Source organism: Dipodomys spectabilis, unplaced genomic scaffold (genome assembly GCF_019054845.1).
Source record: "Dipodomys spectabilis isolate Male_0828 unplaced genomic scaffold, ASM1905484v1 ptg000422l, whole genome shotgun sequence".
Taxonomy (NCBI): domain Eukaryota; kingdom Metazoa; phylum Chordata; class Mammalia; order Rodentia; family Heteromyidae; genus Dipodomys; species Dipodomys spectabilis.
This window is the reverse complement of record NW_024871099.1, coordinates 4,465,113-4,490,498: the sequence shown is the minus strand read 5'-3', so window position 1 is coordinate 4,490,498 and position 25,386 is coordinate 4,465,113. Positions and strand designations below refer to the sequence as shown.

At 56.3% G+C, this 25,386-nt stretch overlaps 3 protein-coding genes across 9 annotated transcripts in view; all 3 read right to left on the bottom strand.

Moving 5' to 3' along the window:
* The window catches only part of Lsr (lipolysis stimulated lipoprotein receptor), a 38,644-nt gene that overhangs the window by 4,415 nt on the left and 8,843 nt on the right, over positions 1-25,386 (bottom strand). For 2 of the 5 annotated variants that reach the window (XM_042668015.1, XM_042668018.1), the window contains 6 exons: positions 24,874-25,020; positions 21,557-21,721; positions 21,388-21,444; positions 21,152-21,280; positions 20,337-20,962; positions 19,836-20,218 (listed from right to left, as the gene is read on the bottom strand). In XM_042668015.1, coding sequence (XP_042523949.1) covers positions 20,183-20,218; positions 20,337-20,962; positions 21,152-21,280; positions 21,388-21,444; positions 21,557-21,721; positions 24,874-25,020 — 1,160 coding nt within the window. In that variant the 3' untranslated portion in view covers positions 19,836-20,182. Of the gene's footprint in view, positions 1-3,920; positions 3,928-19,835; positions 20,219-20,336; positions 20,963-21,151; positions 21,284-21,387; positions 21,445-21,556; positions 21,722-24,873; positions 25,021-25,386 lie in introns of those variants that run through there. The other 3 variants (XM_042668013.1, XM_042668017.1, XM_042668014.1) reach the window with 2 other exon arrangements.
* LOC122097526 (hepcidin antimicrobial peptide) lies at positions 4,347-5,588 on the bottom strand. Its single transcript, XM_042668089.1, has 3 exons — positions 5,457-5,588; positions 4,549-4,608; positions 4,347-4,457 (listed from the first exon to the last, which is right to left on the bottom strand). Exons 1-3 carry the CDS (start codon positions 5,544-5,546, stop codon positions 4,347-4,349), a joined length of 261 nt encoding a protein of 86 aa, XP_042524023.1. The 5' UTR covers positions 5,547-5,588.
* Positions 7,696-18,572, bottom strand: Usf2 (upstream transcription factor 2, c-fos interacting). 3 transcript variants are annotated; one of them, XM_042668045.1, is made up of 10 exons: positions 18,480-18,572; positions 18,052-18,098; positions 17,800-17,918; positions 17,464-17,664; positions 16,477-16,627; positions 16,308-16,395; positions 15,170-15,228; positions 8,738-8,832; positions 8,493-8,621; positions 7,696-8,396 (listed from the first exon to the last, which is right to left on the bottom strand). In XM_042668045.1, the coding sequence occupies exons 1-10, from the start codon at positions 18,548-18,550 to the stop codon at positions 8,307-8,309; spliced, it is 1,050 nt and encodes a 349-aa protein (XP_042523979.1). In that variant the 5' UTR covers positions 18,551-18,572; the 3' UTR covers positions 7,696-8,306. The 3 variants fall into 3 exon arrangements, with proteins under 3 accessions (XP_042523979.1, XP_042523981.1, XP_042523980.1); XM_042668047.1 differs by having other exon boundaries at positions 17,545-17,664; XM_042668046.1 differs by having other exon boundaries at positions 18,052-18,101; positions 18,489-18,572.

The window sequence follows — 25,386 nt, the reverse complement described above, 5'->3', positions numbered from 1 at the left end:
AAAATAAAAAAAGCTCAGGGACAGCATCCAGGTCCTGAGTTCAAGCCCTAGGACTAGCAGAAGAAGAAAAAAGGAAAAGTGGAAAAGAAAGAGGAAGAGGAAGGAAGAGGAGGAGAAGGAGGAGGAGGAGAAGAAGAGGAGGAGGAGGAGAAGTAGAAGGAGGAAGGAGAAGGAGAAGAGGAGGAAAAAGAGGAGCTATGCATCTGGATGCACAGATGTTTGTGCACACACACACACACACACACACACACACACACACACACACACACACACCTGCTGTGCACTCAGTTCTTGAACATTCTCATTCACAGCCCAGGGCCCTCAACCAGGTGTCTCATTGCCCCAGCCCAGACCACTGCCACATCACATACCCCAAACTTGGGAGTCCCAGGGCTCCCAGAACCCCTCTTCCTGTGATCCCTTCCCAGAGCCCCAGGGCTGTCCCCAAGAGCCCCCCCAGCATCTTCTCACCAGCACCCAGGATACCTGGCCTTGCACAAAGTCACCCTTTCAGCCCTCCTGGGGCCCCCAGGCCCACCCTGCACCCCGGTCCCCCACTACCTTACTGTAGTACTTACTGGGTGCGGTGGCTTCTGACCTTCTGCTCTGCTAGCCAGGCTCACAGTGGCCCCTGGCCCCCCACTTGCCAGCCCCTCCCTGCCCTGGGGTGCCAGGGGCCGCCTGCCTCCAGGGCCCAGCTCCTCCCTGCCCTGGGATGGGCACAAAGAGCCCTTGTCAGCCTGAGCAGCCTGACGCCCGGGCTCCGCTGGGTCCTTCCTGTGGGGACAGGGCGCTGCTGCACCCCTCCATCCTCCACCCTCATGCAGGGGCCAGGGGGGACAGGAAGGTTAATCTGTCAGTCCCAAATTGAAGGCACAAACCATTGTTTTGTTTTTGTGCCAGTCCTGGGGCTTGAACTCAGGGCCTGGGCACTGGCCCTGAGCTTCTGTTGTTGTTGTTCAAGGCTGAGGCTCTACCACTCGAGCCACAGCTCCACTTCCATCCTTTTTGGTGACTCATTGGAGGTACAAATCTCATAGACTTTCCTGCCCCAGGCTGGCTTTGAACTATGATCCTCCAGATCTTAGCCTCGGGTAACTAGGATGACAGGTGTGACCATCAATGCCCGGCTCAAACCATTGTCCTTTAAGGGTCTGGTGGTGATATTGGTTGTATTCCTGAGGCCAGCAGAGGCGGGGGTCGACAGGGAGAGGAGACAAGTCTCCCCCCACCCCCGACGCCACACCCCCCCCCACACACACACAGTGTTACCCTACCATGTTTCCAGTCACTTGCCCATTTATTTATTTAGTTGCCAGTCCTAGGGCTTGAACTCAGGGCCTAGTGCTGTCCCTGAGCTTCTTTTGCTCAAGACTAGCACTCTACCACTTGAGCCACAGCGCCACTTCCAGCTTTTTCTTTTTCTTTTTTTTTTTTGGGGGGGGGTGTCCAGTCGTGGGGCCTGAACTCTGGGCCTGGGCGCTGTCCCTTAGCTCTTCAGCTCCAGGCTAGCACTCTACCATTTGAGCCACAGCGCCACTTCCGGCTTTTTTCTTTTTTTGCGTATGTGGTGCTGAGGAATCAAACCCAGCGCCTCATGCGTGCAAGGCAAGCGCTCTACCACTGAGCCACCTTCCCAGCCCACTTCCAGCTTTTTCTGAGTAGTTTATTGGAGATGAGTCTCACAGACTTTGCTGACCAGGTTGGCTTTGAACAGCAATCCTCAGATCTCAGCTTCCCAAGTAGCTAGGATGACAAGCATGAGCCACTGGCCCCCAGCTCCTCATATTTTTCCTGCATCCAGAATGACCTTAAGTACCCAATGCCTCTTCTGAGAATACAATGCCCACTCCCACCTCCAAAGGCCAGGGCTTGGCTTTGCCTGCCTCCTTCTGATCAGTCCTGCTTGTGAGGTAGGGCCCTGGATGGGTTCTTCAAATGTCTTGGGGCACCCTGGGCTCCTCTTTCCTGGAAAGCAGACCCCATCCCAGACTTCTCCATCTCTTAGGCTTTGGTGCCGTTTCCCTAGCTGCAGCCCTGCCCTGCGTGCTGTGCTTTTCTTTTCTTGTTGTGGTTTTGTGGGTACTCCAGAGGTTCAGTCACTATTTCATCTGTCCTGGGCAGGTGGGCGGATGGGGGGGACGGAGAGGGGGGGGGTCCGCGGAAGGTGGAGAAACAGCCCGGCTGTCCCCCAGCCCAGTGAGGCTAGAGTAGTGGCCAGTGGAGGAGGGAGGGAGAGGGAGGAGGGAGGGAGGGAGGGAGGGTCCTCAGTCCCCTGGGAGAATGGGGAAATCCCTGGGCCCTGCGTGCCTTGCAGGACTCAGAAGGCACAGGGTCCCGCCCCACCCCCACCCGGCCTCATGAGGTCAGCCTCTGCCCGTGCCTCCCAGCGGGGCACAATGGCCCATTGAAGGAGGGGCGGGGCTTCCACAGCCCCACGGATCCCAGAGAAGAGTGAGACCTGGTGCCTGGGTTTTGGGGGTGAACACGGAGATTGTGGGGCGCTCTGTGTCCTAGCTTTCCATCTGGCTGGCTGTCAGCAGCTCTCGGCTGAGGGTGCTGAGTGGAGGTGGGGGAGGACATGTCCATTCTGACTGTGAACCCCACGGCCAGGGCGGGGGGTTGTTGCTGCTCAGCGCTACAGTAGAGGGGGGAGTCCCCTAAGTTCAGGCTGATGGTTCCAGTGAGGGTGACTGAGGGGATGGATGGGAGTGGGGGAGGGGCAACGGACTCAGAAACCAGACTCACCCGCCTGGCTGTGGAGATCATGGCTTTTCAAAAGAGCAGGTGGGATTCGATCCCTGGGCTTCAGTCCCTGGGCTTCACACTCAGACTGTGAAGCCAGCAGCTAATGGCTCACGCCTGTCATCCTAGCTACTCCAGAAGCTGAGATCTGAGGCTCACAGTTTAAAGCCAGTCCCGGCAGGGAAGTCTAGGAGATTATGTCCAATTAATTACCAAAAAGCCATAAATGCTGCTGTAGCTCTCAGTGGCAGAGCACTAGCCTGGAGCACAACAGCTCAGGGACAGTGCCTAGGTCCTGAGTTCAAGCCCTAGGACCAGCACAAAACAAAACAGAAACCCTCAGAATGTCAGCCATGTGAGCCAGGATGCAGTGGCTTATGCCTGTAATCCACGCTATTCAGGAGGCAGGAATCTGTAAAGATTACAGTTCAAAGCCAGCCAATTTGATAGACTCCATTTTCTTCCTCCTCCTCCTCCACCTCCTCCTTCTCCTCCTCTTCCTCTTCTTCTTCTTCTTCTTCTTTTTGTTGTTGTTGTTGGTGGTCTTGGGGCTTGAACTCTGGACCTAGGCGCTGTCCCTCAGCTCTTCAACTCAAGGCAAGTGCTCTACTACTTGAGCTACAGCGCCACTTTTTCTAGTGGTTAATTGGAGATGAGTCTCACAAACTTTCCTGCCTGGGCTGGCTTTGAACTGTGATCCTCAGATCTCAGCCTCCTGAGTAGTGAGTATTACAGGTGCCACAGGCACCTGGCTTTCCCTCTTCATATATTAACCAACAACATCAAAAGCCAGGCTGGAAGTTTGGCTCAAGTGGTAGAGTACCAGCTGTGAACAAGAAAACTAAGCAAGAGTAACAGGCCTTGAGTTCAAGCCACAGTACCAATACACACACACACACATACACACACACCCATACACACAACCAGAATGTGGCCAAGCTTGGTGGCTCATTCCTATAATCTGTGTTACTCAGGAGGCTGAGGATTGCGGGATTGTGGTTTGAAGCCAGCCTGGATAAGAAAGTTTGTGAAACTCTTATCTCCAATGAACCAGCAAAAGCCTGGAAGTAGAGCTGTACCTCAAATAGTAGAGAACCAGCCTTGAGCAAAACACACACACACATGCATGCACATGTACACACACACCCCTCAGGGACAGTACCCAAGTCCTGAATTTAGGTCTGAAGACTGGCACGAAAAGAAATGAGAAGCTTGGGATCTGGAAGCTTAGTGGCATTTATGAAGCCCTAGGTTCAATTCCTCATTACCACATCAACATCAGAAGTGGCGCTGTGGCTCAAGTAAGTGGTAGAGTGTTAACCTTGAGCAAAAGAAGCTCAGGGACAGTGCCCAGGCCCAGAGTTCAAGCCCCAGGACTGGCAAAAAAAAGAAAAAGAAAAGAGAAAGGAAGGAAGGAAGGAAGGGAGGGAGGGAGGGAGGGAGGGAGGGAGGGAGGGAAAGGAGAAGAAAAGAAAGAAGAAGCACAGCGACTCACGTTTGCAAAATAACAGCGGTTTTATTCCAAAATCACTGGTGAGGGGGTAACAGGTATAAATAAGGGGGGGCTGAGGCTTCGGGTGGGGAGTGGGGAGCGGACCCCACTAAGTCTTGCAGCAAATGCCACAGGCTGATTCCATCTTGCAGCAGCCGCAGCAGAAGACACAGATAGGGAAGTGGCTGTCTCTCCGCTCTCTCAGCTTCTGGGGCACAGGCTGGAAGAAAGAAGAGGGGGTGAGCCCGGGGGGCTGGGGGAGTCTGTGCACAAGAAGGTGGACTTGGGGAGCCAGGGTAAATTGCTCTCACCTGCAAGCCCGTCCTGGCTTCCGCTGTGTGCTGGGGCTGGAGGGCGGCCAGCTCTCCTGCCTACAAGACAGAAGGGACACAGATGACAGCAGGGGCCACAGCACTCAGCCCTGACCTCCCCATCCCCCAGTCCTCCCCACCCTCCTCACCCCCCACCCCCAGTTCCCCAGGAGGACCGTGATATCTTGATTCCTTCACTCTCCCCCCAATCAATTCTTCCTAAAAATGCTGCTGCGCGCCGGTGGCTCACACCTGTCATCCTAGCTACCCAGGAGGCTGAGATCTGAGGATCGCAGCTCAAAGCCAGCCCAGGCAGGAAAGTCCCTGTGAGGGTCTTATCTCCAGTTAACCACTCAGAAACTGGAAGTGGTGCTGTGGCTCAAGGGGTAGAGCGCTAGCCTTGAGCACAAAGAAGCTCAGGGACAGCGCCCAGGTCCTGAGTTCAAGCCCAGTCCAGATCTGTCTGTTCCTCTCTTTCCCTCCCTTCTCCCCCCCTCTCTTGCCAATCCTGGGGCTTGAACTCAGGGCCTGGACACTGTCCCTGAGCTTCTTTTTGTTCAAGGCTAGCCCTCTACCACTTGAGTCACAGCGCCACTTCCAGCTTTTTCTGTGGCTATGGTACTGAGGACTCGAACCCAGGGCTTCATGTGTGCTAGACAAGCACTCTACCACTGAGCCACCTTCCCAGCTCAGGATACAGGTTTTGATAAGAAGGAACTCTCTCCTCTTCTCTCCCCGCTGGCCACGGAGGAGCTGACCCTGGGTGACCCAGGATAAAGCCCGTGTCATTAGGGCAGGCTTCCCCTAGTGCACCGCTCCTAGTCTTCCAGCTGCAGTCTGGATCCCAACTGTCCTGTATGGTGTGGGGTGGGGGACCCCAGCACCCCCAAACCCCCCATGGCTCTCACCTGTTGCTGGAGGTCAGCAGCACTGGCCAGGCTGGAGAGCAGGAGCAGCAGGAGGAGGCAGGCGGCGGGGACCCGAGCAGACAGTGCCATGGTGCCCCGTGCAGTCCGTGTGCTTGGCTGGGATCTGCTCTGAGTCCGTGGTGCAGTTAGTGGACTTTTATGTGGGTAGCTGGAGGAGGAGGGGTGGGGGGCGGGGGTCTGAACCCCCACCCCTTCACCCTGACTCATTTCTAAGAAGGTGGTGGCGCCAAAAGGTCTGGAGAGATAAGCGGGAATGGTGACAAGGGGATTGTGTCATCTTCGTCCCCGGGAGATGGGGGGGGGGGAGGGTCGAGGTGACCCAGGTACCTGGGACTCTGGCAAGCTCCCTTTTCCTGCACATGATGTCACTCTGTTATCTTAGAAAATTTCCCTTCTTGCTGCACAAAGGTCTGGTGCCTCTCACCTCCCCCACACAGACTTTTTTTTCCTGGTCAGTGGTGGGACTTGAACTCAGGGCCTGGGCACTGTTCCTGAGCTCTTTTGCTCAAGGCTGGGACTCTACCTCTTTGAGCCACAGCACCACTTCATTTTCCGGTGGGCACTTTCCTGCCCAGGCTGGCTTTGAACCATGATCCTCAGATCTCAGCTTCCTGAGTAGCTAAGATGACAGGGGTGAACCCCCAGCACCCGGCCCCCTCACCCCATTTCTGAAGTCATTTCATTGTTCATGGCTGTCTGTAGCCATCAGAAAGGGTGTGCAATACTAGGGGTCAGGACATGGGTTCCCTGATGCTATCCTTTGAGCACGTGGAAGGAGGGGGGAAGGAGGGGAACATAGGGTTCCCCAAGAGCCAGAACTCTGGGCTCTCTTTTGACAAGAATCCTCTCAGCCTGTACCTGGTGCCAGTATCCTACACACCAGTGTGATCACTAACTCTCCCAGTGCAGCCTGGCCCATCGGTGGCCCCACAAGAGGTTTTAGATTGTTGGCTGTGTTGTCAACCAATGATCCCAGGACGCTGGTCTCTGACACTGTGGCCTGTGATGTTTGTCATCAAGCTGTTCTGATTCCTGCTATAAACAAGTTTGTGGCGCTCACCTCCCCCCCCCCCCAACGTTTGTTTGGGTTTTTTTTGGTCTGTTGTGGGGCTTGACAGCCTGGGCGCTGTCCCTGAGCTCCTCAGCTCAAGGCAAGTGCTCTACCACTTGAGCCACACTTCGGGATTTCTGGTGATTTACTGGAGATGAGTCTCACAGACTTCCTTGCCCCAGCTGGTTTTGAACCGTGATCCTCAGATCTCAGCCTTTTGGGTAGCTGGGATGACAGGCGTGAGCCCCCAGCTCCCGGCTCCCCCCAACTCTTTAGCACCATCATGCTGGCACCTGAGACTGGCAGTGGTGGGTGTTTCTACCACAGAACTGGCAGACAGACAGAATTCGGTGTTTTGTGCGCAGGTACTGGGGCTTGAACCCTGGGCCTGGACACTGTCCCCTATTAGCTTTTATTTTGTTCAAAGATGGTGCCCTACCACTTTAGCCACACCTCTATTTCTATCTTTTTGGAGGTAAAGTGGAGAGGAGTCTCTTTCCTGCCCAGGTTGGCTTTGAACCACGATTCTCAGATCTCAGCCTCCTAAGTAGCTAGGGTTAGAGGTGTGAGCAACAGTGCCCTGCTTAAAGTTTCTTAATGACTACCGTGATGCCTTCACTTATCTACTTATGGGGACCCCTTCAGTACAAGTGGCCCAGAGTACCCTAAAACCTGAATTCGAGATCCTGGAGGGGAACTGGTAGGGGATGGGGCTGGTGAGGGGCTCAGCAAGGTGAGCAGAGCGCAGGCTTCGCACCAGGGGCTGCGCGGGCCTCCCTGGGGGGCACGGCCAGCACCCCAGCCCTGCTGCCAGGTTTCGTCATCGGCCAGGGGCAGGGGTCATGGTGGAGGCGCCAGAGGCGCGGTGCGAGGCGACAGGCTGCCGGGCCAAGCCAGGCTCCCTGGCCACCTGCCCTCCCAGGGGGTGGGGGGCTCAAGGCCGGGCCCCCTCATTGGCTGCTGCAGAGGGGAGGGCGGTAGTCAGCTGGGCTGGGAGGAACTGTTGACATGGGGGACCCCAGCCTCTTCTACTCCCTGGCCCTGCATCTCACCCCCTGGGGCCTCAAATTCCCCTATCCACCCCCACAGCAGACTGGGGATCTGGTGGTACGGGGGTAGCAGGGCCTAGCCCCTTCCCACCCCCCAAGATGGCCAGACACACAGACAGACAAGGCGGGGGCCGCAGGGGGCCAGTTTATTGCAGTTAAATACCTCTCTATTTTTTTTTTGTCCACTTTTCCATAAAGAAAATTAAAACACACACACGCACGCACACACACACGCACGCACACACACGCACACATACACGCACGCACACACACACGCGCGCACACACTCGGGGGAGCAGGGATCCAGAAACAAGAGGTGGGGTGGGACAAGGCCTCCCTGCATAGGCCCAGGGCCCAGAGGGCCCCCCTCCCCCAAAGCTCCTTTCTTCCCATAAGCACCCTGTCTCAGTTCCTCTAGAGACCAACGAGGCAGTGGGAAGGGCAGGGCCTCTGTCCCCTGGAAGGGGGGGGCGCCTGGCGCAGACCGGGAGACAGACAGACAGACAGACGGACGGACGGACAGGGACTCATTTCCAAGTTGAGGAGGGTGGTGGGCAATGTATCCACAGAAATGCATGTATGTCTCCCCGTGTTTGTTAAAAATCTACTATAAAAAAATCGCAGCTGGGGGAGGGGCGTCGCCCCTCTGTGTGCTAAGGGCTGGGGAGGGCAGCGAGGCCGGCGGCGCACGGGCACCGGGGCGACGGGCACCGGAGGGTCCACCCTGCGTCACTGCCGGGTACCTTCGCCCACCAGCTCCAGGTTGTGCTGCTGTAGCTGGGCTCGGAGGAGGGCGTTCTCATTCTTCAGCTCCTCGATCTGCAGGTGTGTGACATGGGGGTGGGGGGATAATGTGAGGTGGGGCGGGGGGCCCGGCCGGCGGTGTCCTAGCCGGGCTCCAGGCCTGGCACCCACCTGCTGTCGGAGAAGCTCATTGTCCACCTGCAGCCGCTCGGCCTCCTTGAAGGTCTCCTGCATGCGCTGGTTGGTCTGCCTGAGTTCCCGGATGTAATCGCAGGCCTTCGACAGGATCCCCCCTTTACTCTGGGGTACGGGGTGGGCAAGAGCATCAGCGCCAGCGCTGCCCAACCAGCCCAGCCCCAGGACAGCGGTGAGGCAGGCGCCGTGGCCTCCTGGCCCCAGGGAGCGGGGACACTCACCGCTCCTGTCTTACTGTTGTCCGCGTTACAATCTGGAATGATTTTGGAAAGTTGCACGATCCAGTTGTTGATTTTGTCCCTCCGCCTCCGCTCTACTGCAGGGAAAATGCAGCATCCATGGTTATGGGGACCCGGGCTCGGTGGGTCCCTTTGGCGGGCAGATGGTCAACATCGTGACTTGGCTACAGGCTGCCCTGCCGAGTCCTGGCCCTCCAATGCCAGGGCAGAAAGGAAAAGCTAGGCCTCCGGGTTTGTGCTGCTGGGCCTGCCTAGCGCACTCACAAGCATCTGAATCAACGTTTAAAATAAGGCCATTTCCTGTCAGCATCAGCAGCTTTGGGCTTGGGTCAACAGAGCTCTGGACACAGTGGGCTCATATTCTTGGGGGATAAGAAAGGTCTGGAAGCAGCCTGGTGCTGGTGGCTGACGCCTGTAATCCTAGCGATTCAAGAGGCTAAGACTGGAGGATCACAGGTCAAAGGCAGCCCAGGCAAAAACCGGAAGTGGTGCTGTGGCTCTAAGTGGTAGAGCACTAGCTTTGAGCAAAAGAGCTCAGGGACAGCGCCCAGGCCCAGAGTTCAAGCCCCATGACTGAGGAAAAAGAAGGGAAAGAGAGTGAGCGAGCGAGAGCAAGAGCAAGAAAGAAATGTCCAGAAGCCCAGAAGCTTTCCCCCAGGACCTTTGGCCCCCACAGCTCTGCTGTTTGTTTCTTCCTCTCCGTGTCCCTGGGACCTATGAGGGCCTGGCACCCCATCTTCCTGCTGAGCAGTGTGTGGAGAGGGGGCCTTGGAACAGAGGACAAGGGAGCACCAGAGGAGGAGCACTCTGGATGGGCAAGGGCATCCCGCTTCCTCCTCACGTCCTGTCCCTGCACCTCCGTTCCATTCCTTCAAGGGAACCTCATGGAGCATGAACAAGCCGAGGCCAAGGCCTGCTCCTGGCGAGTCCTCATTGGCTGAGCCAGGTGCCCCTCATCCCATCACCAGCCTGAGTGTCAGAGGGGGGCGGCCCTCTGCTGCTGACCATGCCTCCCCTCCCGCAGTGAGCCCAACACCAAGGCTATCTGCCATTCAGCTCGGCCAGGGTTGGGCTACGTCATCCTATGGGCTCTCCTTCGCTGACTTGGACCCTGCCATCTCTTGGGTGCGCCTCACTCCAAGCCATCAGTGGCAGGGGTGGGTGTGTGCGCTCGCACGTGTGTGTGTGCACACACGCATGTACTTCAGATTATATTTACTTCTGAAAAGGTGCATGCCCTGCACAAGGCTGGACCCTGGGGGTGGGTCAGGCCCAGCTCTGTTGTGCACTCCTGCAGCAACCCTGGGAAGCAGAGGACCACACATGATGCTCACCCCACAGCCATGGGAGAGGGAGGCAAGGACACAAGTGACAGGGAGGCGGGGGATGGAGGATCTTCAGAGGAGGCCCAGGAAATGCTGAGGCTGCCTTCCGAGAAGAGGATGTGACAGCATCCCCGAAATGACCACAACAGAGCGGCTCTGGGGCGGAGTGCCTGGCCTGCTCTGGAGGCCTGGCCTGTGAGGTCAGCCTGTGGCTTGGGAAGATCAAGGCCAAGGCCACGTCCACCCCCTAGAAGCTCTCAGATGCTCACGCAGCACTCAGTGCAACCAGGCAGTACGGAGGGGAACGACACATCTGCCAGTGGACTTGGCCCCAGTGACTGATCGCCTCCAGCAACTGAGAACACAAGCAGACTGCAAAAGCAGGGGGGACAGAAGTGGAGGTGTGGCTCAGGTGGTAGAGCACCAGCCTTGAGCCAGGAGAAAAAAGCCAAGTGAGAGGGGGAAGCCCTGAGTATAAGCCCCAGCAAAGACACAAAAACTAATCAAATGTAATTAAAAGCAAAGAAAGAAAAAACCACTCTGGAGAGAAATCTCAACATTCAGTTAGGTGGTCTGTAATACAGAGGGACTGTCTACCTACAACTGTCTCTGTCTCTCTCTCACACACACACACACACACTCCCCAGGACACACTATCAAGGCCAAGGTGACTTACAACACAGAGATTCACAACCAGAGTACAGCTCGTTCTGACAACAGATCTGCAAGGACAACAATGAACAAAAGCAGCCAGAAACTTCATGAACATTAAGCAACGTACCCCCAAATGACCCAAGTCAAAGAAATCACAAGGAAAACCAGAGAACAGGTCAAACTGAGAATGAAAAGAAGCTATTGTAACAGTGACACAGCCTGTGCAGATCCATCAGCCAAGAGTAGTGGCTACGTGTGTCATTTTAGCACCCCAGAGGCAGAGGCTGGAGAATGGAGTAGAGGCCAGTCTCTACTACACAGTGAGACCCTATCTCAAAAAACAAACAGGGGCTAGGAAGGTGGCTCAGTGGTAGAGTACTTGCCTTGCATGTATGAGGCCCTAGGTTCGGCTGGATTTCTCAGCACCACATAAGTAGAAAAAGCCGGAAGTGGCACTGTGGTTCAAGTGGTAGAGCGCTAGCCTTGAGCTGAACCACTAAAGGACAGTGCCCAGGCCCAGAGTTCAGGCCCCACAACTGACTAAAAAAAACCAAAAAACCAAAACTGCAGGGTACCAGTGGCTCATGCCTGTCATCTTAGCTACTTAGGAGGCTGTGATCTGAGGATCACAGTTCAAAGCCAGCCTTGGCAGAAAAGATTGTGATACTCTTACCTCCAATGAACCACCAAAAGCTGGAAGTGGTGCTGTGGCTGAAGTGGTAGAGTGTTAGCATGGGGTAAAAAAGCTCAGGGACAGAGCAGAGCCTAGGCCCTACTAGGACTGGCACAAAAAAAAAAAAAAAAAAAAGAGTGCATGTGTGAAACAACAACAAAAAATCCAGCAAGTAAATAAAAGTCAAAGTAAAGAGAAGTGAGCGACTTCACACAGTGTTGTCAGTGGAACGCAAAGGCGATCAGGCCTGGCATGGAATGCCAGCTTCCCTGTAAAGATCCAGATTTCTAGCCCTGGTCAGCCCCAAATTCTGCCCCAGCCACGGTGGGCTAAGCCATGCACCCTGGTTCACTCAGGTCCGGGGTCCTGCTCCCCGGAGTGACACACCAGAGCCTTCCTTCCTTGAGCCTCCTTAGAACACAGAATGGGATTCCCGGAGCCCCCAAAGCAGCCTGGGCTGTGAAAGGGATCTAAGCACAGGGAGCCGTGCGTGCAGCATGGGAAGGGGGAAGCTGGGCCTGGAGCTCTGTTGGGGCTGAGCGGAGTGCAGGCTGCGCACAGCTCTGAGGGGAGTGTGGACGGAGCCGGAGAGGAAGATGGAGGAGAAAGACGATTTCAGTATTTGTAGGATCGTGGAGACAGTGAGGGTTGGGGTTCACCTTTCTCAGTCACAGACTCACATTCCTACATGGAGGCTAACTTTGTAGGAGGACTGGGAGCAGGTCCTGGGGCTTGAACTCAGGGCCTGGGCACTGTCCCTAAGGTGTTTTTGTTGCTGGTTTTTTTTTCTTGCTCAAGGCTAGTTAGTGCTCTACCAATTGAGCCACAGCTCCTCTTCTGGCTTCAGTGGAGATGAAGAGTCTCAGGGACATTCCTGCGCTGTTGGCTTTTGAACCATGATCCTCAGATCCCTACGTTTTTCTGCTCAAGGCTAATGATCTATCACTCTTCTGGTTTTGTTTTATCCACTTAATTCAGTCATTTTTTGGAGTTGAGTCTCACAGGTTTTGCTGTCTTGTCTGGCTTCCAACCACGATCCTCAGATCTCAGCCTCCTGAGTAGCTAGGATTGCAGGTGTGAGCCACCAGCACCCAGCTGATGCTAATTTTTGCTCCAGCAGAACTTCTGAGGGCCAGGCCTGCCTGCCCTGAACCCCCTGTACTTCTGAGGTCCATGGAAGAGGGGCCAGGCCTTAGATTCCTGATCAAGGTGGCTTGTATGCTAGGTATAAATCAACTTCGGCCCCCTCTGATACACTCATCAGAAACTTCTAAGGGAGAGCCAGACTGGGAAGGAAAGTTGAGGAGCCTTGCCTTGCGGGCAGGTCAGGAGCACAAGGGACTCAGAAAGGGCGGAGCATTAAGAACATTCCTGAAACAGAGGGACAGGCCAGATTAGATGCTTGGCCCACAGACAGGAAAGGGAGCCAGTAGATTTGGCAATGGGTCATCACAGGTGATGTTTAATGGAGCCGCTCTGGTAAGGCCAGACTGCCAGGGGACTGAGTGAGGGGTGGATGGTGGGTCAGCCTGGGGGCGGGGGAATGAATGGATCTGGGCACAGGCAAGAGGTGGGAACCCTACCCTCCAATCCTCAAACTCCCCCAAGTTCCTGTTAACCAAACCCTAACTCCTCCTTTCTCTTTAGAACAACCCACCCTCAATGTCAAATCCAGACCCTACAGCTCTGAAGCGCACCCAGCTCTTCGTTCCTGCCCAGGCCAGGGTCCTACCTGAAGTCACCTCCAACTTGCCTTACCCTTGAGTCCCACAATCCCCACCCCCCCACCTTCAATCTAATATCCAGCTAGGTACGATTTCTCATGTCTGTAATCCCAGCCACTCAGGAGGCTGAGATCTGAGGACCTGGATTCAAAGCCAGACCAGGAAGACAAGCCTGTGAGACTCTTCTCTCCAATTAAACACCAAAAGAGTTAGAAGGGGAGCGGTGGCTCAAGCGCTAAAGTGCTACCTTTGAGCACAAAAGCTCAGGAACAGCATCCAGGACCTGAGTTCAAGCCCCAGAACTGGCACACACAGAAAATAAATAGCCAGGTGCTGGTGACTCACACCTGTAATCCTAGCAACTCAGGAGGCTGAGATCTGAGGATCGAGGTTCAAAGCCAACCTGGGCAGGAAAGTCTGTGAGACTCTTATCTCCAATGAATCACCAGAAAACGGGAAGTGGCACTGTAGCTCAAGTGGTAGAGCACTTGCCTTGAGCTGAAGAGCTCAGGGACAGCGCCCAGGCCCAGAGTTCAAGCCCCATGACTGACCAAAAAAAAAAAGAAAGAAAAAGAAATAATAGGGCTGGGAAGGTGGCTCAGTGGTAGAGCTCTTGCCTTGCATGCATGAGGCCCTGGGTTCGATTCCCCAGCACCACATATGCAATAAGAAAAAAAGCCGGAAGTGGCGCTGTGGCTCAAGTGGTAGAGAGCTAGCCTTGAACTGAAGAGCTGAGGGACAGCACCCAGGCCCAGAGTTCAGGCCCCATGACCAGACCCAAAAAATAAAATAAAAATAAATAATAAAAATCAATCCACAAATCCTCAGCCGGCTGCCTGTCATACCAGGCAACCCTCCAGGACCAGAGACCAAGAGGAGGCTGGGGGAGCTTCAGCCCCTTCCCTATTCCCAGAGTCCCACACTTCCAACAGCTGAGGGCCTCAGCAGACCCTAGGCTTGTGGCTCTTCACCACCCCAACCCTCGTCATCGCTCTTGCCTTCAAGGCCCCTCCAGGCCTTTACTCTAAGATCTCTCAAAGTGTCTTTAAAGTCAGCGATCATTCCTCCAACTCAGCTCTCATCTTTCTCTGGGTGTCCAGCCACGCACCCCAATGCTTGTGACAGCAACATGGCCAGTCTCACCACGTAGCCCAGGACCAGCACACTGGGGGGCCAGGAGGTGGGGGGGAAGGGGAGCTGCACAGCTGTATCACAGCTGGAAGCCAGATGGCACAAGCAGCTTAGAAGAGCAGAACAGGCTCCTTACCCCGCATCCAACCCCCTCAGCACCTGACATGCCATTCAAGGCTTCCAGAGACCTTCCTGAAAAGTTCCTCCTCCCCAGCCCGTGCCCCCCCCCCCCCCAAAACCACCATACTCCTTCCACCCACCACCCCGGCTTCCTTGTGTGGCCTTGCCACGCCTCATCCTCGTTTTCCACCCCTCCCCAGAGCTTCAGATGCTCCAGGCTAGGCCACAGACCTGGCACAGGCCCCATGCCGCCCCGCCAGGTTCAGTAAATATTTGTTGAGGGCTGGCTATTTGGGTGTCAGGCTGCCATGTGTGCCAGGGTGGCAAAGGACCAAGGCAGGGAGACGAGGGACAAAAGACCTCAGGGTGGGATCTAAGCATTCTGGAAAGGGATAAGGGAGACATATGCTGGCCTTGCCTAGCCAGAGCACAGCTCGCTCTTCACAGCTGCCACTGCTGGAGGCAGCTGGCAGGGGAATGGGGTACAGGGGCACAAAGGCACTCCTATGGAAGGCCAGTCCGGGACAACCAGGCCAAGCCAGCTTTTCAAGAGGAACAGGAAAATCCACATGTGATGGCAAAGCCTGCCATTTTAGACACTGGTCATCAATATAAGACAACTGGCCAGACTGAAGTCACAACCGGCTGACTTCTTTCTACTTCCTTCCTTGGCCTCTCCATTTCCACCATGCTAGCCTGCAACGAATGCCTCTCCAACACTTGGAGCATGCCAGGCGATGGGCCTGTGCTGCCACCCTGGCCCTGGCTGGGCCCAGAGTGTCCTTACCCTCATTGTGCTGGGCTCTCCTCCTCTCATCCCGGGGCGTTCTGGTTCCATCGATTTTTCTAGAAGAAGGAGGAAATGCATGTATATTATCTCAGGCCCACTGTCTCAGATTTGACAATTATGTTGGCAAAGTAAACCCAGGTACAGAAAGGTAAATGGCACCAATGGCTCATATCTATAATCTTAGCTATGCAAGCGGCTAAGAGCTGAGGATCTGGGCTTGAAGGAAGTTCAAGAAGGAAAGTCTGTGAGACTTATCTCCAATTCATCAAGAAACTGAAAGTGGAACTGTGGCTCAAGTGGTAGAATACGAATCTTAAGCAAAAAAGCTCAGCTCCAGGACTGGAAGAGAGGCAAAGAGAGAGAGAGGGAGAAAGGGAGAGAGAGAGAGAAAGAGAGAGAGAGAGAGGGAGGGAGGGAGGGGGGGAGACAGACAGAATATGTGCATGTACACGTAGGCAGTTTCTAAACTGGCTTCTTAGAAGCAAAACCCAGCTTAAAAAAAATACAGGCTGGTACCAGTGGCACACACCTATAATCCTAGCTATTCAAGAGGCTGAGATCTGAGGATAATGGTTCGAAGCCACCTCAGTCAGACAAACCTGAAACTTTTTAAAAAAAATTTTTTTGGTCTACCATGGGCCTGAACTCTGGGCCTGGGTGCTGCCCCTCAGCTCTTTAGCTCAACGCTAGCACTCTACCACTTAAACCGTAGCGCCACTTCTGGTTTTCTATTTTATCTTGTCGGAGATAAGAGTCTCATAGACTTTCCTGCCAGGGCTGGCTTTGAACCACAATCCTCAGATCTCAGCCTCTTGAGTAGCTAGGATTACAGGCTGAGCCACCGGTGCCTGGCTAAACCCGAGACCCTTAACTTCAATTAACCGTTAAAAGCAAGAAGTGGAGCTGTGGCTCAACTAGTAGTGCTAGCCTTGAGCACAGAAACTCAGGGCAGTACCCAGGCCCTGAGTTCAAGCCCCAGAACTGGCACCCAAAAAAAAAAAGGGGGGGGAGAATTCCAGCCTGTCCCTGCTGTGAGCTAACCTGCTCCTAGGCCCAAATTCCCTCTCTTCCCCCAGTCTCAATACAGGGCCCTCCCAGCATCCTCTGTTCCTAAGATGGAGAGTCCTGCACATACGGAGAGTAGGGGTGCGTCCGGGGTGCAATTGTTCTCTGTGTTCCTGTCTGAAGCACATCCTGGGGCGTCATCATGACATAGAACTGGCCTGCAGAGATGCAGGGAGGAAAGTCAGCACAGGCTGAGGGGCTCCCCTCCCCCGCCCCCAGCAGCCCCTTCCCCTCCTTACCTCCTGCCTGCAAGCTCTGGTCTGTGGTCTGCACTGACACAGCTGTGGAATCGCCCACACTGGACGCTGGGAAATAGGCAAACCTTGCCTCTCCACTGACAGCCTCAGCTGCTGGGCTGCCACCATTACTAAAGGGGTTTTGGATTACAGCCTGCAGATAACAAGTGAGACAGACAGACAGTCAGACAGACAGGCTAGCCTCAGATACCGTCACCTCACCCATCCCATCTCCCTTTGTTCCTGAGCATCAAATTATTTGTCATGGGGCTTGAACTCAGGGCCTGGGCACTGTCACTGAGCTTTTCTGCTCAAGGCTAGCGCTCTACCACTTTGAGCCACAGTGCCACTTCTGGTTTTGTGGTGGTTCATTGGAGGTAAGAGTCTCACGGACTTTTCTGCCTGGGATGACTTTGAACCATGATCCTCAGATCTCAGCCTCCTGAGAAGTTAGGATGACAGGCATGAGCGTCCAGCACCTGGTGCCCTGCTTGGTGTTTATTTAGTGTGTTCTCTGTGGGGAGGGGAAAGTCCAGTATGTCCCATTCTGTTCCTCCATTTCAGTCCTTGCTGGCTAGATACACAGCTGTCACTTGCTAAACAGCATCCCATTTTATAAATTAAGAAGCAAAAAAGAAAACCCTACACACACACACACACACACACACACACACATATATACACACAGGGCTCATGCCTATAACCCTAGCTATTCAGGAGACTGAGATCTAAGAATCATGGTTCAAAGATTCCTTGAGACTCTTATCTACAATTAACCCTGTAAAAAAAAGAAAAGAACAACATAAAACTCAGGGACTGAGCCAAGATTCTGAGTTCAAATACCAGGACAGGCCTATCTCTGGACCTGACCATGTGTACACTTCCTGTTGTGCCTTGGAGGGGGGAGGGGCTCCCCAATGGCGGAAGCAATGTCCCTTCTCCATGTGTTCCCCTCCCTCTTACCCACCCCGGATGTTGCTGGTCACCTACCAGGGGGAAGGGGGCTGCTGGACCTGGGGGCACGGAGGAAGCGGTAGGGCCGGGACGCTGGGTGGCCCCATCCACACCCACCTGGGCCACAGCCTGCTGCCCCCCAGCAAAAGCAGCGGTGGACACGACGCTGACAGCACCAGCCGTGTCCCCCTGGCCGTCCAGCTGACCATCAGTCACCTGGACTACGCGGTATGTCACCTGCAGGGGGCCGTAGAGAGACAAGGACTGATGCTGGAGGGAGGGGGACCGGCCCCGGGCGTGGAGCGGGGCGGGAGCTGCTTCTCCCCAGGGCCTGCCTTGAGCCCACCGTGGGCACCCCGACTTCCGGCTCACCTGTCCTCCATTATTCTCTGTGCGGAACTGGTACTGGATGTTGTGGTCACCGAACGCCGCCTGCTGGACGCTGGCGATGGCCACCGCCGTCTGCTCCTCCGCCCCAGGACCGTCCCCGCCTGAGACCCGAAGGGCAAAAGTGTTGAGAGGGGTGGGGCGGGGGAGACACGATCAAGGGGTGGGGGGGGGTCGCCATGATGGGAACCCCAGCACCCCCAGGTCTCAGTGGCACCCCCAAATAGACGCCCTCACCTTCTTGCAGCTCGACGCCCTCCTCAGCCTCGGGTCCCTTGTCGTGGCTGCGGGGAGGACAGGAGGCAGGAAGCGAGGTGGCGGAGGGGGCGAGGGGGGTCACGTCTGGCTGTGCACCCCCGGGCTAAGTGCAACGCCCCCCCACCTCCCTGTGCTTTACCCGCGTGCCCGGCCCTGTCTGGAGGCGGGGGTGGGAGTGGGGGTGGGGGTCGGGAGGCACCGGTGGGGGGGCGGGGGGGCAGGGAGGGGGGCGGTCCCCCTCCCTCGCGGCCTCCATTTTGAGCCGGGCCGGCGGCGGCGGCGGGGCCCCGCTCGGGATCATGGCGGCCCCGAGCCTGCACTGGGGAGGGGGGGGGGGGAGACCGGGGCGGGCACGGGGGAGGGGGGTCACGGGGGGGGGGAGGGGAGGGGAGGGAGGGAGGCCTCACCTGGCGGCGGCGGCGGCGGCGGCGGCGGTGGCCGAGGCTGCGGGGTCCAAGCCCGGGTCCAGCATGTCCATGGGGGGGTGGGGGCGGGGGGGGCGCGGGGCCCGGGGGGAGGGGAGGGGGAGGGGAGGGAGGGGAGGGGGCGGGCGGGAGGGGGGGGAGCCCGGCGCTCACGCCGCGCCGCAGGAGGGGACGGAGGAGACACGGGAGCCGCTCGCGCTGATCACGGGGACAAACAGTGGGGTCATGTGAGGCGCCGCCGCTCCCGCCGCTCCCGCCGCCGCCGCCGCCGCCGCCGCCTGTGCGCACGGCCCGGAGCCGCCCGCGCCGCCCGCACCGCCGCCCGCACCGCGCCGCCGGCCGCCGCCGCACTTTTTGTTTTCCACCCGGCCCGCCCTGGAATGGCCGCTGCCGCGGGGATCACCGAACGACCCAACCACCAGCCCGGCCGCGGCCCCGGGCCGGCTCCCGCGGGGCCGATCGCTGCTGCAGGACCTCCGCCGCCGCCGCCGCTTTCTTTTTTTCCCCTTTTTTTTTTCCTGGTTTTTTTTTTTTAACCCCCCCCCCTTTTTTTTTTTTTTTTTTTTTTCCTCCCTTCTGTGACTGGAGCTGCGCGCGCGCGGCGGCGGCGGCGGCGGCGGCGGCGCGAGCCCGGGGCCGGGACGTGCGCGCGTGCGCGCGGGGCGGGGGCGGGGCGGCCCCCCGCCGCTTCCGGGAGCGCGCACGCACGCACGCACGCTGTCTGTCACGGATCCCGCGGACCCGGGGCCGGGCCTACCCCCAGACCCCCCCCCCCACACACACACCCTTTGCCCGGCGCGCGCTGCCTGCGGGTTGGAACGCGGGCCCGGCTGGAACTCCGGGACACCCTGAGGTGGTGATGGGAACCGAATGGGGTGGGGGGTGGGGGGAAAGGTGGCGGCGGGAAAGGCCAGAGAGGCACATCCGGGGTTTTGGAACGAGTAAAGTAGGTCGGCGAGGGAGGGGGGGGGTGTGAATGAGGTGGAGAGGAGCGCGCCTGCGCGTCCCCGATGACCCAAGTGCCCGTGCGCGACGGCGGAGGGCTCGCAAGGCTAGGCGCATGCGCACGTTGGGGCGGGGCCCGGGCTTGCGCTGGGGGCGGGACCACGGCTGCGTGGGGGGGCATACGTAGTCAGCCTGTGCAGCAGCCGGCAGGATGCATGCAGACCGACTTGGGGGGGGTGGGGACGCTTGACTTCCTCTTGTTTTAGGGGAACCCCCCCCCCTCACTCAGCCTGTGGGGAGCAGACTGGACGTGGCCTTCATTGGTCGCACCTACACAGCAGCTTTTAAGGGTTGGGGCTCACCCAATGCAGCCAAAACTTAAAACGCTCAGACTTGTGATTTATAAATTTTATTCGACTTAGGTGGTGAAGAACTTCATCAAATATTCCCCCCCAAAAATATACAAAAGCTACATAACACACACACACACAAAAAGTGCCAGGCACCAGTGGCTCACACCTGTCATCCTAGCTACTCAGGAGGCTGAGATCTGGGGATTGCAGTTCAAAGCCAGCCTGGACAAAAAAGGCTGTGAGGCTCTTCGGCAATAGACCACCAAAAAAGGCAGAAGTGGAGCTGTGGCTCAAGTGGTAGAACGTAGCCTGAGCAAAAAAGCTCAGAAACAGCACCCAGGCTCTGAATTCAGTCCCAGAACCGGCACCAAAAAAACAAACAAAAAATTAGACGACTAAACTTTCCCGACTCAGGGCCAGATTCTGCAAACAGAGAGAAAGAAGATTGTGAGCTGGGTGGGAAGGGGAAGAGGGGTCACCCACAGGGACCCAGAGCTGGGGGCGGGGATGGGGGGGGGTGGGGGGTGGGGGAAGCTCTCACCTTCTTAAGCCTGCGCTCCCTGGAAGCCTGAGAATCTGTCTCAGAGTATGGAGGAGGAGCGGGAGGGTAGTAGCCTTCCTCCTCCTCCTCCTCCTCCTCCCTGTAAGGCCTTCTCTTCTCCCCTGGCCCTTTTTTTCTCAAGGCCTCTTCTATTAGCCGTCCATCATACTGGGGATCACTGGGCCTGGAGCCATCCTCTCGGGGTCGGGGATGGCGGGACCTGAGGTCAGTTTGAGGACGGTCTCTGGACCTGGCATTGTCGTAGTGAGGATCCCTCGAGGGTGGAAAGTCCCTTGGGTCATCTGGGTCATAGAGGTCATCACGGCTGCGGCTCCTGGGGGGGGCATAGGCCCGGCCTCTCCTCCCACTGTTTGGGGGAGACCTCCTCCCTGATTCAGCAGAGCTGGGCCTGGTGTAGTCATCCAAGGCATCCACAGACCGAGCCCGAGGCCGTCCAGCCCCCCGGCCCCCTGTCCCTGGGCGCTCAGGGACAGTGTCTTGCTCCCATCTGGGACTCCGGGGGGAGTGGCGACCCCACTCCTCATCCCGGATCGGGGTGAGGGCAGGACCCCTGGAAGGCCGGGCTCTCCAGTCGTCTTCATGAAGGGAAGTGACTTCACTCATGGCTGTAAGGGAGGACTGGGAGTCACTGATGGGGAGGGGTGGGGGGGGCACAGGAGGGTGGGTACTGTGCAAGGTACTGTGTGGTCCCCTACCTGGGGACCACAGGAGGGAAGGAGGGACTATACCGGAGGTGTGTTAACAACCTTCCCCCTCTTCCTTCAGACCCCAGGTTGGAAAGAGGTGCTGCTCACCCCTCTCTACACGGCCATTGGGCGGTCCAGGTCGAGAGGGGTCAAAGTTGGCCAGCTCTTTCTCCATGTAGTACAGGACGCGCATGGAGTCATCTTGCTGGTTAGCCTGGATCCTGTAGCCACTACGGACTTCTGGGGACAGGAGGGGGAGGAGGAGGCCACACACAGTTGGCTTGGGAGGATGGCTGGGGTCCCAGCCCTTCCCTGTAGACAACCTCAGGATAACAGCTTCTCACCAGAGTTCACACTGCTGTCTGTGTCTCGAAGCAATGGTACGTGGGAGCCATGGCCAACTGAGGGAGAGGATGGCTGCTGAGGGTGGTACAGCTGGAGCAGGACCTTCCATCCCCAGCCTCCCTAGCCAGGGCCCAGCCCCTCCCACCCCACCCCACCCCCAGGCCTCACCTGAGCTGTTCCGGTCATATTCTCCAGGGTAGCCATTGTAGACCGGGCCCATGGGAATGAGGGCAGGCGGTGGGGGCGGGGTCTTGGCCGGGGAGAGGTGGGTGTAGATGCTGGGGGCGTAGATGCTGGGGACCCCTGACGTGGCTGCTTTGCCGGCGGCGTATACTGAGGGCACACAACGGGCATGAGAAGGCGGCCAGGAAGGCTGGGCAGCCGATGGCTCCCGCCTGTCATTCCTAGCTACTCAGGAGGCTGAATCTGAGGATCGCGGTTTTAAAGCCAGCCAGGCAGGAAAGTCTGTGAGCCTCTTATCTCCAATAAACTACTCAGAAAAAGCTGGAAGTGGCACTGTGGCTCAAGTGCTAAGAGGTGCTCAAGGATAGTGCTCAGGCCCCAAGTTCAAGGCCCAGGACCAAAAAAAAAAAAAAAAGTATCCAGGAGCCAAGCTGCCCTGTGCTGTGCTAGGATCTGGAGAATATGCTGTTCCTACCGATTTCTGCAGTACCCCATAAGGCTAAGGGTCGCTGGCATCCCAAGCCCTCGCCTCCTATGTGACTCCTGGAGTTTTCAGAAAGGGGAGGGGTGGGTAAGCACTGGGAGCTCACCCCCCCTCCCCCCGCAGCTCACTTCACACACTTTGGCTGGACATTCCAATGGCATTCTGCCATTTGCCAGTCAAACTGTTTCCCATGCAATTGCTACTGTAAGACATTATCAAAGACACTGGCTGTTCCCAGATCTGTGCTTTTAGGGGACGGGCCACTGCTGCCTCTACAGCAAGTAAGTACCCCTGTGTTGGGCTCATCCCGGTCCCCTAGTTCCAACTCCTAGCCACCCCCCCCACCCCCCGCAAGCACCCACCAGCTCCCTCCCTCCCTCCCCCCCCAGCTCAAGGGCAAAGCCTTCTGTTCCTTCCTCCCCAAGGTGGGAGGCTAGGTCTTTCCTGGTGGCTGGGCTTGGGACAAGGTCACTGGCTTATGCAAATCACTTCCTCTTGAGGACTCTGGAGGCTCAGCCAGGCTCCCTTGCGCCCCTAGTTTCATTTAGAAGCTGAAGACTTCAGCGCTCAACTCCACCCAGGAGAAAGCCTTCATTATCTCAAGTGACTTGCCATGGTATAATTAGCAGGGGGTAGCTGCTACTTCCTGTGGGCATTAGAAATAACAGGGAGGGATGGTGGCTCATGCCTGTAATCCCAGCCACTCCAAAGGATGAGATCCTTAGGATCTGTTTAAAGCCAGCCCCGGCAGGAAATTCCGTGAGACTCTTATCTCCCAGTAACCAGCAAAAAAGTTGCAAGTAGAGCTGTGGCTCAAGAGCGTGGGCCTGGAGTAGAAAAAGTAAGAGTTGGCCTTAGGTTCAGCCATAAACTTCCTTATCTGGGAAAAGATTTATGTGTGAGAGGAGGCCTAAGGTTCAGCCATAAACTTCCTTATCTGGGAAAAGGTAGGTGTGTATGTGCGAGTGCGTGTGCGTGCATGCGTACTTGAACTCAGAGCCTTGCCCAGCTTTTTTCTTTTTCTTTTTTTTTTTTGGGGGGGGGGTCTGGTCGTGGGGCCTGAACTCTGGGCCTGGGTGCTGTCCCTTAGTTCTTCAGCTCAAGGCTAGCACTCTACCACTTGAGCCACAGCGCCACTTCCGGCTTTTTTTTTTTTTGCTTATGTGGTACTGAGGAATGGAACCCAGGCCTCATGCAGGCAAGGCAAGCACTCTACCACTGAGCCACCTTCCCAGCCCCTTGCCCAGATTTTTGGCTCACATGCTCTACCATGTGAGCCACACCTAGCTTTTTTGCTGGAGATAAGTCTCACAAATATTTTCTGCTCAGAAACTTAGCTTTGAACCATGATCCTCAGAGCTCAGCCTCCTGTGTGGCTGGGATTACAGTTGTGAGCTACTGGTACCTGGCAAACATTTGATTTTTAAAGGGGATTTTACTTTCTTGTGAATATCTTAAGACTGTTGGATATACTCTCTTCCCACACGCTTTTTGTTGGTGGTGGTGGAGTCTAGGCACTGTCCTTGAACTTTTGTGCTTAAGGCTAGTGCTCTACCACATGGAGCCACAGCTCCACTTTTGGTTTTCTGGTGGTTCATTGGAGATGAAGAGTCTCACAGGACTTTCCTGCCCAGTCTGGCTTTGAACTATGAATCTCAGATCTCAGCCTCCTGAGTAGCTAGGATTCCAGATGTGAGTTACCATCACCTGGTGCCCTGTTTGTTTAATGTGTTCTCTGAGGGAAGGAGATAGCCCAGTGTGTCCTATTCTGAGCCATCAGTGCCTGGCTGAAATTACACTTTTTTTTTTTGTCGGTCATGGGGCTTGAACTCTGAGCCTAGGCGCTGTCCCTCAGCTCTTCAGTTCAAGGGTAGCGCTCTACCACTTGAGCCACAGTACCATTTTCGGTTTTCTGAGTGGTTTATTGGAAAAGAGAGTCTCAGGGTCTTTCCTGCACGGGCTGGCTTTGAACCGCAATCCTCAGATCTCAGCCTCCTGAGTAGCTAGGATTATAGGCATGAGCCACCGGCGCAGGCTGAAATTACACTCTTAAAAGAACAAGGCCAGGGCTGGGAAGGTGGCTCAGTGGTAGAGAGCTTGCCTTGCATGCATGAGGCCCTGGGTTTGATTCCTCAGCACCACATAAGCAGAAAAAAAAGCCGGAAGTGGTGCTGTGGCTCAAATGGTAGAGCGCTAGCCTTGAGCTGAAGAGCTGAGGGGCAGCGTCCAGGCCCAGAGTTCAGGCCCCATGACCAGACCCCCCCCCCCAAAAAAAAAGAACAGAGCCAGGCATCGTTGGCTCATGCCTGAAATCCTAACTACTCAGGAGTCTGAGATCTGAAGATCATGGTTTGAAGCCAGCTTGGGCAGCAAAGTCCCTGTGAAACTCTTATCTCCAATTAATCACAGAAAAAGCTGGAAATGGAGGCTGTGGCTTTATGTAGTAGCACATTAATTAGCCTTGAGCACAAAAGCTCAGGGACAGCACCTAGGCCCTGAGTTCAAGCCTAGGATCAGCAAAAACCAAAACAAAACAACAGAAACCTCAAAAACAAAATGAAAATTCAAAGTTGAAGTAAATAAATGATGAGCAGGTTCTCCTTTTTTGGGGGGGGCAGTACTTGGATTTGAACTCAGAACTTTTCCCTTGCTAGGCAGACGCTCTGTCACTTAAACCATGGTGCCCTAACCCAAGAAGTCCTTTGGGCCTGGTTCTCCTTGGGCTCACCTTACCACCCCACCCCCGGGCAAGGAGTAGGAGTGGCAGGTGAAATCTGGCACCGAGGCCAAATAGAGGGTGCGAGAGACGGGCACTTACAGGCCTCGGGGCAGCAGCACTTGTCCGGGCAACAGGGGCATCTGACGTAGCAGCAGCAGGTATGCGGGCAGCACTGACACCAACAGATGGCTAGGAGGAGGAAGACGAGGAAGGCGGCCAGACATACCACGACCACAAACAGCCAATCTGTAAGCAAGAAGAGAGTGGGCCCTCATCCAAGAGATCCTGCAAAGAGACCAGGACAGAAGGGACAGGAATGGCCAGGGACAGACACACAGAACCAGCGGGACTATTTGCAAAGCTGTTAGAAAACCTGCTACCCTCACCACTAAAACCCATGCCCTTCCAACCCAGGCTGGCTCCTCCATGTTACAGGAGGGCGTCACAAGGACACAGCAGAAGAGAAGAGAGACCTGCCGGCAGGAGGCGACAGAGAGCCATGGCCCCATCCACCCCTGGAGAACAGGGCACGGCAGGGGAAGGAATGCCAGTCACTCAAGAAACTGTATGCACCCCAGGCCCTCGGCCAGCCAGGAGAAGTATGGGGTATGG

Excerpts from the sequence above, each read along its gene's own strand:
- LOC122097526 (XM_042668089.1), bottom strand. The coding sequence starts at position 5,546 with ATGGCACTGTCTGCTCGGGTCCCCGCCGCCTGCCTCCTCCTGCTGCTC. Across the intron at positions 4,609-5,456 it reads CTGCTGACCTCCAGCAACAG|GCAGGAGAGCTGGCCGCCCT; the intron begins GTGAGAGCCATG and ends TCTGTCTTGTAG. Across the intron at positions 4,458-4,548 it reads AAGCCAGGACGGGCTTGCAG|CCTGTGCCCCAGAAGCTGAG; the intron begins GTGAGAGCAATT and ends TCTTTCTTCCAG.
- Usf2 (XM_042668045.1), bottom strand. The coding sequence starts at position 18,550 with ATGGACATGCTGGACCCGGGCTTGGACCCCGCAGCCTCGGCCACCGCC. Across the intron at positions 17,919-18,051 it reads GGGCGTCGAGCTGCAAGAAG|GCGGGGACGGTCCTGGGGCG; the intron begins GTGAGGGCGTCT and ends TTCGGGTCTCAG. Across the intron at positions 8,833-15,169 it reads GAGAGCCCAGCACAATGAGG|TAGAGCGGAGGCGGAGGGAC; the intron begins GTAAGGACACTC and ends TTTTCCCTGCAG.